Source organism: Talpa occidentalis, unplaced genomic scaffold (assembly GCF_014898055.3).
Source record: "Talpa occidentalis isolate TD23 unplaced genomic scaffold, MPIMG_talOcc4v2.1 talOcc4.10, whole genome shotgun sequence".
Classification (NCBI taxonomy): domain Eukaryota; kingdom Metazoa; phylum Chordata; class Mammalia; order Eulipotyphla; family Talpidae; genus Talpa; species Talpa occidentalis.
The window spans coordinates 85550177-85561906 of record NW_023600993.1 but is presented as its reverse complement, the minus strand read 5'-3'; the positions used below and the strand labels follow the sequence as shown (position 1 = coordinate 85561906).

Below are 11730 nucleotides of genomic sequence, written 5' to 3'. Positions count from 1 at the left end.
GTTCAGCCCTAGAATTTATAGCTGTGCTTTCCACCGATGTAAGACAATAATTTTTTTTTGCTAGTCTGAGTGGGTTACTGTCACCTTCAATCAAAATAGTCTGGAGTAATACAAAGAACTATAACACCTATCTCATACAATTACCAAAAGAATTAAGTATGCCTAGCATACAGTAAGTTTCAAATAAGTATTTAGTGGGTAAATAAAAAGATGATCACAGAGCAAGCACTCACAAATGTTAATTTTCCTCTTTCTTCTACCTTCACCCCATAGCTCAGCAATTGTGGAGAAATCAAATGAAATAATTCTGCAAAATATTTTTATTTATCTGTGCATTTATTCTTTATTACCCTCGGGCCACTGACCCAAGATGTTTTTAAACAAGTTTAATTATTTCCATCTTAATCAGACTGTAAGAATATAAAAAATACAAAATATCTCTTCTTACAGATAAAGTTTATTTGGTGTCTATTTTAAAATGACTTATGATATAGTAATCAAAACTTCACTTCTGAAAAATATAATTAAATTTCATCATGACCAAGTACCTTGTGTGGGTTTTAACTAAGCTCGAAGGGGCCTCCCTGGTGGCACAAGGGGTTAAATCTCAAGCACTATCAAGCTATTGGAAGCCAATGCAGCGTGAGTTCCACCCCCAGGCAGGGAGCTAACCCATGACACAGCCGACCTCTGCTGTTTCACCCGCTGCTCCCTTTAGCAGTGTATTTCAGTAGATTCGCCTGTTCTGCTCCCCACTCTGTCTCTGGTGAATCCTCTCACCCTCTGCGCCTTTGGCATACACCCCAGTTCTTGGACGCATACATAAATAAAATAAATCTTTAAAAAAAAAAAAAAAAAAAACTAAGCTAGAGCTAGTGCTCTAAATTCAAATTTGGGCCCACTACCCCCACTCCCAGTTAATGCCTGGAGATGGTTAGCATCTGAATACTGGTTAGCATACTGAATGGTCAGCATACTGAATGGTCAGCATACTGAATCAGAAACTCCAGCGGTAGCTGTTTTAACAAATCTTCCAGGTGATTCTGATACACACACATTTGAGAACAAGTGCTCTAGCATAATGTCTCTGCACTCTTTCCAAACCTCTATCATTAAGCCCAGTTCCTTCAATCTCTTTATGTAGTCATAATTATCAACAATCATAAGACCACATCTATGAAACATCAGCACTATAGGATCTTTTTAAACCCTGTTCAAAAAGACTGCCATTCTAATCCCAGGGCACAATGTTTACCTCCCAAATTAAGTAAGCAATGACAGAAAACTGTGAATAAAGCTCAGAAGGATATACAGAGGACTTAATGGTGATTACATCTTGACGGTGGAATTATAGGTGGTTTTTATTTTCCTCTTTGTAATTTTTCTGAACTTCCCAAATTTTCTACAGCTTACACAGTAAGAATAGGCTATTTTAAAAAGTAAACTGAAAGAGAGAGAAAAAAGGCACACATTTTATGCCACTGAGAGGCCCTGAATGCAACCCTCCAAGGACTAAGAGTTACCTTGAGGATGTTTTGGCACTCGACGAAGTCACTGTGGAGGTGGCTAGTTGCATATAGCTTAAGGAGCAGTTGAGGAATTCCACTCCATTTGGATTGTTTGTCTCTCTCCGTCAAAAAACTCTCAGTGAACTGTAAGTCAAAAAAAGAAAGAAAAAATTTTACTGATGAGGAAAGAATTACTAGCATATGTGGCAAAGGAAAGCTGTTGCTTCCCAATTCCATCCAGGAGAGATAATTCAAAGACCTCTTTCTAGAAATCTGCAAAAGTTCCCATTTCTCAAAGTCCCTTAGTTCAAAGTCCAACTCCTTGCCTTGTAATATAATGTCCTGTTTATCCTATCACCTACTTTCTTTTCTAGCCTCATTTCTTTCCCAATACACATTCTAGGTTCTAAAAGCACATGTTTCTCTCTTGGTGCCTCTTTGCACATGTTCTTCCCCTGCCTAAAATATCCTTTTCCTACCTGGATAGCTGCTTCTTCAAAATACAAGTTAAGCAACAAGAAACTTTTCTTGATTGGCCTTTCCCCTCTCCTTTCCAAGGGATCAGGTTCCTCTACTCTGAGGCTTTATCTAACTAAAATTTATCCTACTATAACGTAATGGCTGATTCATTTGTCCCTCTCCTGTAAACCATAAGCTCCTCCAGAGTAGTAAACAGAAGAAACCAAGCTGTGTTTATTATGCACACCCATGTTCATGGCAAAATTATTCCCAATATCAAATGAAAGCAACCAGATGTCCATCTAGAGATGAATGGATAACAAATGTTGTCTGAACACACAATGGAATACTATTCGCCCTTAAAAAGTAAGGAAATTTTCGGGCCTCCCGTGGTGGCGCAGCGGTTGAACTCTGGGCACGAAGCTGCCCACAGCCCCTGCAGCGCCAGCTTGATCCCAGGCTGCCGGGCGAGGGTCCCACGTGGCGCGCAGACCTCTCCTGCTGTGCCCACTGCTCCCCTCAGCAGTGTATTTTGTCAGTCTGCCCATTCTGTTCCCCGCTCTGGCTCTGGTGAATTCTCTCACCCTCCTGCGCTTCTGACTGTACCCAGTGCTTGTATAAATAAATAAATCTTTTAAAAAAAAAAAGTTTAAGAAAAAAAGGAAAATTTGTATATGCTACAACATTCATGAACCTTGAGGACGTTATGTTAAATGAAAAAGCCAAAACCCAAAAAAATGATTCCATTTACATGTGGCATCTAAAGTAATCAAATTCATAGAGGCAGAAAGCAGATTAGCTGCCAGCAACCAATGCAGGGAGGGAAGAACGGGAGTGGTTTAATGAGCCCAGGGTTTCCGTTCCTCAAGATGAAAAGAGTTCTTGAGACGAGTTGCACAACAGTATGAATGCACTTAACACTATTGAATGGTACACTTAAAAATGGTTAAGATGGTAAATTTATGTTACGTATTTTTTACAATTTTAAAAAAGAAATATAAGAGGGGTCATCATTACTGACTGCTTGGATATTGGATGAATATAAAGGGATATTATGATCAGTTTTATGTCCATAATTTTGATTACCTAGATTAAATTGTATATTCTTTGACTATACAAACTATCAAAACTCACACAGAGCAAAAACAGTTATGTTAATAAGCCTGTATCTATTAAAGATACTGTACTAATACTTTAAAGACTGGACAAAGTGTCTGGATATACTTATATATAGACATGGCCAATCAGAAAAAGATACTCAACAACATTAGTCACAAGGAAAATGCAAATCATATTCAGATGAGATAGCTATAATTTAAAAGACAAAGGGAAAAAAAGAAAAAATATATAAGGGAGCAGTTATTAAGTACACTTGTTAATAAATAACAAGTATTGGTAAGGGTGTGGAGAATCTGGAACACTGGTAGGCAGCTGCTGGGAATGTAAAATGGTACAGCCACTTTGGGGAAAAAGAATTTAACAGTTTCTCAAAAAGTTAAACAGAGTTACCATATGATCGAGCAACTTCACTCAGAGATAGAGCACCAAAAATAAAATTAAAACCGTATGTCCACACAAAAACCTGCACACCAAATGAAAAACGGGAAATAGAAAACCCATGTAGAGAAATAGTATTTGCCAATAAAAAGGAAGTGCTGATACTTGCTACACCATGAACAAACCTTGAGAATATTATGCTAAGGATTAAGCAGTAAGTCACAAAAGACCACATATTATTTGATTTGAATACTATGAAAATACTAGAGTAGGTGCAGGGTTGAAAGGGGATAGAAATAGATTTGGAACTGGGAGTGACAGATAATTGGATGTGGGATTACTTTTGGGGGTGACGAAATGTTTTAAAATTGTGGCAATAGCTGTATTATCACTATATACAGGCATATCATGTATACAGTAAAAACCACTGACTTACAGTCTTTAAGTAGGTGACTTGTGTAACATGAATTATATGCTTAACAGAGCTATTATGAAAAAATAAATTGTAGGTGTAAGGGAACTTCTAAGCTGATGGAAACATTCCAAAATGACTGTGGTGATGGTTGTTAATTATTAAAAAAAAAAAAAAAAAAAGCAAAATGGTGAACTGTATTATTTACTATGGCTAAATTTTATAGCATATAAATTACACCTGAATAAAGCTATTTTTTGTAATCAAAAAAAAAAAGGAGAAAAAGAAAGACATAGGTGGGACGTTTAAAAGCAAATACTATATTAAGAAGGTATATTTAAATCCTAAAATTCCAGTTATTACATTAAATGTAAATGTACTAAGAGTTCCAATTAGAAGACAATGTTTGTTATGCTACTTACCAAAGAAACATCTTGCACAAAGACTAAAAGAGTGGGAAACCATATGCAATAGACACCAAAAAAGGGAGTGTAAGTATTAAAAGCAGCATAAGACACTAAAGGCAAAAGTATTACCAAAAATAGAGATAATCATTAAGAAAAAAAAAGTCATGACAATGTAAAAGTTCTAAACCTAACAAACAGCTTAAACATAATAAACAATAAACAGGGGCCTCCCCGGTGGCGCAGCGGTTGAGCGCTGGGTTGCGAGGCTGCCCGCAGCCTCTGCAGCGCCGGTTCGTTCCCCGGCCGCTCCCCGGCCACCATAGGAGGGTCCCACATGGCGCGCAGACCTCTCCTGCCGCCCGCTGCTCCCCTCAGCAGTGTACTTCGGTCCTTCTGCCTGCTCTGCTCCCTGCTCTGGCTCTGGTGAATTCTCTCACCCTCCTGCGCTTCTGACTGTACCCAGTGCTTGTATAAATAAATAAATAAATGTTAAAAAAAAAAATAAACAATAAACATAATGAATAACTTAGCTTAACCATAATAAACAGCCTCCACATACATAAAGCAAAATCTGACAGAACTAAGAGGAAAAATTGGCAAATCCACATAGTGGGAAATTTTATAATTTCTCCCAGAAGCTGATATATGTAAATAAAAATTTAGTAAGTACATAGAAGATTTTAACACAAACAAAACTAAGCACTATGTCTAATTGCATTCTCTACACATTCTTTTCAAGACACAGAGAACATTTACAAAATGACCCACTAGGTCACAGGACACATATCAACACATTTAAAAGGAAAATACAGATGATGATCTGTATGTCTGATGTCACAAAAAGACAATTATAAAACACTCTTGATTGGGGCCTCCCCAGTGGCGCAGCGGGTTGACGCACGCTGTGAAGCTGTCTGCAGCCTCTGCAGCACCGGTTCGTTCAATTCCAGCCGTCCAGGAGAAACCCACATGGCACAGTAGACCTCTCCTGACTTGCCCGCTGCTCCCCTCAGCAGTGTATTTCAGTTAGTCTGCCTGTTCTGTTCCCCACTCTGTCTCTGGTGAATTCTCTCACCCCACACACATCTGGCCTGTACCCCAGTTCTTGTATGCATAAATAATCTTTAAAAAAAAAAAAACCCTTGTTTGAAATTAAGAAATATACTTCTAAAAAAAATGATGGTTAAAATAAGAAAACCAAGCAGAAATTTGACAATTTTCTAAAGTTAAAGACAATGAAAATATTACATAGCAAAACCTGCCAGGGCCCAGATGATATTTCTAACTCATGAACATAGAAGGAAAAAAATCCTAATAAAAAAATTACTGAATCAAATTTAATGATCTATAAAAAAAAGTATGAAAATCAGATTTTAAAAAATTTTTACCCAAAGTAATTAATCACAATAACATAAAGGAGAACAAATATATGAACATCTCAACTGTTGTGAAAAAGCATTTAGATAATAATTCAACATCCGCTAATAACAAACTCAAAAGAGAAATGAACTAATAATAGTATTTACAAAGAACCTTCAACAGACATCATACATAACAGTGAAATGTTTTAAGGCTTTTCTTCTTAGATCAAGAATATGCCATTTCAATTCAATGTAATACAGATTCCAGCAACATGAGTAGGCAAGAAAGAGAAATCAAAGATATGACACTGGGAAGGGAAAACATCAATGATTCATTTGTGAATGATATTCACAGATGATTGTACACATACACAATACAAAAGAATTAAGAGTTAAAGTTTGAAACATAAGAGCAATATTAATACAAGCACAATATAAAAATCAAGCTTGTTTTTATATTATATCTACAGTTAGGAAATGCAATTTTAGAAGTACTATTTATAATACCATCAAAGAATGTCAAATGCCAAGGAATAAATCCAACACGTTATGCAAGACCATTACACAGAAAATAAAAAAAAAAATTAAGAGAAATCAAGAAAGACCAAAAAACAGAGAGAGATGAAAGTAACGGTGACAGAGAACAAATGTATTCAGAGATTGAATACAATCTCAAATTTTATAAAAATGTACAAGTTCTTTCTAAAATGTATGTGGAAATGGCCAAGAAGAACCAAGTAAATCTTGAAGATAACTAAGTAGGAGAATCTACACCTACTCAATATAGTACAGCCCAAACCAACACATAAAAAGTTACAAAAAGTAAAACAATGTAGTATCTGCACAAGAATTAAAAAAACAAATCTGGACTAGTACAACCAAATAGACCTGAAGCAGAAATAGGTGGCACTATAGAGGATTGGATGGGATAAAAGAGACTTCTCAATAAGTAACATCAGGTCACCTGGATGTATATAAGGAAAAGCTGAGTATATACAAAAAATTAATTCCAAGTGAAGCACACATTTAAATGTAAAAGACAAAATAATAAAGCTTCCAGAAGATAAACAGAATATCTTCATGACTTCAGGGTTAGGCAAAGATTTCTTAAACAGAAGACAAAAAGCACTAACCAGAATGGAAAATGGTGATACAATGAGTTATATTAAAATTAAGCACTACTATCATTTCTTAAAAGATTTATTTTATTCATTTATGCAGAGAAGAGCTGGGGTGTGGGGCAGAGGTGTGGGGCGGGTTGGGGGGGTGAGAGGATTCACCAGAGACAGAGCAGGGAGCAGAACAGGTGGATCTACTGAAATACACTGCTGAGGGGAGCAGTAGGTGAGACAGGGGAGGTCTGCTGCACCATGTGGCTTAGCTCCCTGACCAGGGATCAAATCTTGCTGCAGTGGCAGCAGATAGCTTCACCGCCCCCTTATGCCACCAGGGAGGCCCCCCACACGCTTCTATTATTGAAAAGGTCTTTATAGAGACTGAAAAGGCAAGCCACAAATTGAGAAAATATCTACAAAACACTACAAAGGGCTCATATCCAGGAAATGAATTTCAAGCAAATAAAAAAAAAAAAAAAAAGGAAAAAACCCAACAGAAAAATATCCAAATGATTTAAACAGGCAATTCACAAAAGAGGATGTCCAAATGCCCATATGCTTCTGAAAAAGGTGCTTAACCTCACTGTCATGAGGAAACACAAACAACAACCCATAATGAGATACCATTGCACACACACTTAGAAGGGCCAAAGTTAAAAGACTGGCAATACTCCTGGATTAGTGAAAACATGGAATAGGAACTTATATACACTCCTATGGGTATAAATACAGCCACGTGGAAAATGTCCAGTAATAGCTACCTATGCTGAACTTATGCACAGCCTATAACAAAGCAAAATTGTGCATATACACTCAAGAGGCATGTATCAGGATGTGCACAGAAGAATTATTTGTCATAGTCCCAAATAGGAAAGATCCCAAATACTCATCAAAAGTTGAATGAATGAATTATGGCTTGTTAATACAACAGAATGTTATATAACAATGAACATTTAATGAATTGCAGCTTCATCATCATCACAGATGAAATCTAACATAAATATTGATTAAAAGAAGGTAGGCTCAGTACATACTGTTTAATTCTGTTTATAAAGCATAAAAACTAGCACAATAAAATGCAGTATTAGAAGTCAAGCTAGTAATTTAGAGAGGAGAGTATAGTGGTTGACAGGGGGTACAAATGTGATCTGGAGGTTTTGATTAGTTGATGATTTATTATTTTTCACTGAGCCATACTGTACATTTTTTTGTGCAATCTATCTGTTATATTTTAAACCAGAAAGTTTTTTAAGTGTCTGAAACAAAATAACCTGTGTATACTGATTATGTGAGGCTCTCCAAGATACACGTTTAAGTGGAAAACAGAATGTACAGTATGATACAATTTGTATAAACAAACAAGGAAGATATAGACACATTTGCCAGAGATGGGGGGGCGGGAGGTGAGCGGATTCACCAGAGACAGAGTGGCGAGCAGAACAGGTGGATCTACTGAAATACACTGCTGAGGGGAGCAGCCAGTGAGACAGGAGAGGTCTGCTGTGTCATGTGGGTCAGCTCCCTAACCAGGTATTGAACTCAAGCTGCAGTGGCTGCATTTGCTTGATAGCACTGAGACTTAACCTCTGAGCTACCAGGGAGGCCCTGCTTTCTTAGAGTGTCTCTGAAGGGATACATAACAAGTCCAGGGTGCTACTGGAGGTGGCTGTAGGGAGAGTTACTTTTCTCTTGTATAGATGCATACTTTTTATTCATATAAAAATATGTGCATATACCCCTGGTGGAGAAGGATACCTCTGGTGGATAAGGACTAACACAAAAGGCCATCAAACGTATTGGTAATTTTTTAATTTTAGTGGTAAATAAGTGGTTATGGTGCTTATACATAGCATAGTTTCTTGTAGGCAAATATAACAACAAGGTATTTTAAAATGTTTAAAAACCAAGTCTTTCAAAAACCAAGTCTTGACACAATGGCACACTGGATACTTGACAAATGCTAACTATCTTCCCCATCGTATGACCAACCTGTCTAAACTTATCTCCCACCTATCACCCATGTGAACATTCCATTTCCACTTTCCAGTCTTCTAATGGTCAATTATAAGGGATTTCTCAGGGGTGTTCTTACTGCTAGAAATGAAATAACTCTGCTACACTGTTCAAATTCTACTCATTCTTTAGAACCAAAGTTTCACCCACTCCATGAAACTCTCCAAAGCAATCCTAAGTCAAACTTTGTAGGAAAGAAAATATCTCTTAAAAACAGGAAAACCCTAAAAGAACATTTAGCACAATCATTTTGCAGAAGGGATTAATGTCAGATGATTGATGTAACTTTTACATATTTCTATGTACAAGTACACTAAGTGTCCTGTACAATAAGATTTTCACATATGCATACAAGTAAAATTTTAGAATACTAGCAAGAGAGATGACCCTAAAAGCTCTAAGGATTGAGGGGTGAGTATAGGTCACAAACCACAACAAGGAACCAGATGAGAACCTCTCAAAATGCTTAAAGACAATGTATTAACACTACTAAAATGTAAAATAACTTCCAACTTAGAGTTCTATACTCAGCTAAACTAAACACACAATTTAAAGAATAAAAGACATTTTTAGACACACAAGCTTAAGAAAATAGTTACTTTTTCTGTACTCTTTCTTGAGAGGTTACTAGAGAACATGCTCTACACGAAAAAGGAGAACAGAATTCAGCAGAGGTTCTAAGACATGAGGAGGGAAATGCTCTGACTTTGGTGAAGGAAAATCACAAGCATGCAGCTGTATAATTGTGCTAGTAAATTGGAGCAGGAAGGTGCAGCATTCCAACAAAAATTTCTTAAAGGAAAAAAAACAGAATTTAGAGATAAATTACAAGTATACAAGATGCAAAGCAAATTTTTAAAGGATGATTATTCTAGTGAAGGAAACTAGACTCAAAAGGCTATAAGTTGGTACAATTCCATTTCTGTGACTGTGTAAAATGACATATTAGGGCAGAAAACAGAAGACAACAAATTGGTGTGAGGAAAGCACTGACTAATGTAATAGTATTCTGTATCCTAACTCTACTACAGTCAAGCATCATTTAATGAAGGAAATTAAGAAGCATCAGATGATTTCATTGTCATATTAACATCACAGAGGGTCCTGACACAAACCTAGATGGTATAGGCTGCTACACACCTTCGTTATATAGAATCACTGTCAAATATGCAGTTCCTAATGGACTCAAGTGTTGTTATTCAGAGCATGACTACATATGTGGTGTATCAAAACTCAGAGAACTATACACTAAAAAAGGTGAATTCTACTATGTTTACATCTACAGCTCAATTTTTTAAATGGAGGGAAAGATGTTTTAACTGTAAGGAAAAACTATACAAAAATATAATCATTGTATACTATATGGCTCTGCAATATACAATTATACAACTGTCATCATCATCATGTAAATACTTAACACCAGGGGCCTCCCTGGTGGCGCAAGGGGTTGAGTCACAACCTATGGAGCTGTCTGCAGCCACTACAACACGAGTTCAATCCCTGGCAGGCCAGGGAGCAGCCCACATGGCGCAGCAACCTCTCCTGGCTCACCCGCTTCTCCCCTCAGTGGTGTATTTCGGTTGGTCTGCCTGTTCTGTTTCCCACTCTGTCTCTGGTGAATCCTCTCACCCCCCATACTCTGGTCTATACCCCAGTTCTTGTATGCATGAATGAATAAATCTTTAAAACTAAATAAATACTTAACACCAATAGCCAAAAGTGTGATATAACTACCTTAAGAGAATGTTGTAAATAAAATATGTAGCGTTGTGAATTTAAGGAAGAAAAGAGATAATGTCTAAAACTGAAAAGTCAAGAAACATTATAAGCATGTTATTTAGAAACACTGGCCTTTCTATTTCCTGGACCCTTCTACTGCAAAAGAAAAGGCTGCAGTGTACACAAAACTTGTGGGTGAAAAGCGGAGCAGGGCACTGCTATATTTTGATACTAGGGTGATGATACCAGAGAGCCTCTCAACTATATCGCAAACATATTCTCTTACTACCCCCACATTGTCTCACAAATCAATGACTCTAGCTTAAAAATAATCACTTGAATTTTGTTTTCCTTGTGTACAACTGAGTACTCTGATGAAATCAACACCATCCAGTTAGCCTCAAAGTTGAATTACTGGCAGATGTTGTATGGGGTTTTTCTCTTGGAATACTTGTGGTTTGACAGTTTACAGTGGTGATAATCTCTTACATCACACTGCCTAAGCTGTCAACCTCTCTAGTGAATGTGATATTTCCATAAAGTTTTCACTGACTTGTTCTGTCTTTACTGCTTTTCTTTTTAAATCATTAAAGGCTGAATTCCATAACATAAATGTATATTTTATTTGTTTAGTGTTAAGTGTAAAATAATGCCTCAAAATATCATCTAGGTGCAAGTAAACAGTCATCTTAAAGAATATCAATGAAAATTAAATACCTTGTTAAGTTATTCTGTAACAAATGTTAACCAATAAATAATGGGATTTATTTTGTTTCAGTATAATCAGGTGTGAATTTTAATAGTTTGTAAATATAAAAATTTCCTGCTAAAATTACTGGTATTTCTTCTTTTTTAATCAGATGGCAGTGCTTCAGTCCTAAAACCACAAATAATAGCACTGTCATATGTCCTTTTGTGTGTGTGTCCCCTTGTCCCGTTCCCTCTGGTATTTATATTTTTAATTTATGAAAAGGTAACCTGTCCAGGGGGCTTCCAGCATAAAATTACCTTTGGCAGGCAGGGAAGACTGTATTCGACTTAAACCCCTGGGTTTCACAAATACTTAAACTTAGAATGTCGCTAAAACAAGCAGCATCTATTGAAAAATTTAAAATCTAAAGAAAAATATGAAATAACAGGTGTTATTTAGATATCAACAATCATGAAGAAAGCAATGATGGTCATTTGGGAAACAGAGCAAGAATGCTATTTAACTAGCTTTTCACAAGATTGCCAAAC

General features: G+C 36.6%; 1 protein-coding gene across 3 annotated transcripts in view; it reads right to left on the bottom strand.

Annotated features, from left to right (window-relative positions):
- TRPC4AP (short transient receptor potential channel 4-associated protein) overlaps positions 1-11730 on the bottom strand; it is a 102553-nt gene that overhangs the window by 41206 nt on the left and 49617 nt on the right. For all 3 annotated transcript variants that reach the window (XM_054696898.1, XM_054696901.1, XM_037496441.2), the window contains one exon: positions 1524-1652. In XM_054696898.1, the coding sequence (XP_054552873.1) occupies positions 1524-1652 (129 nt within the window). The remainder of the gene's footprint in view (positions 1-1523; positions 1653-11730) is intronic.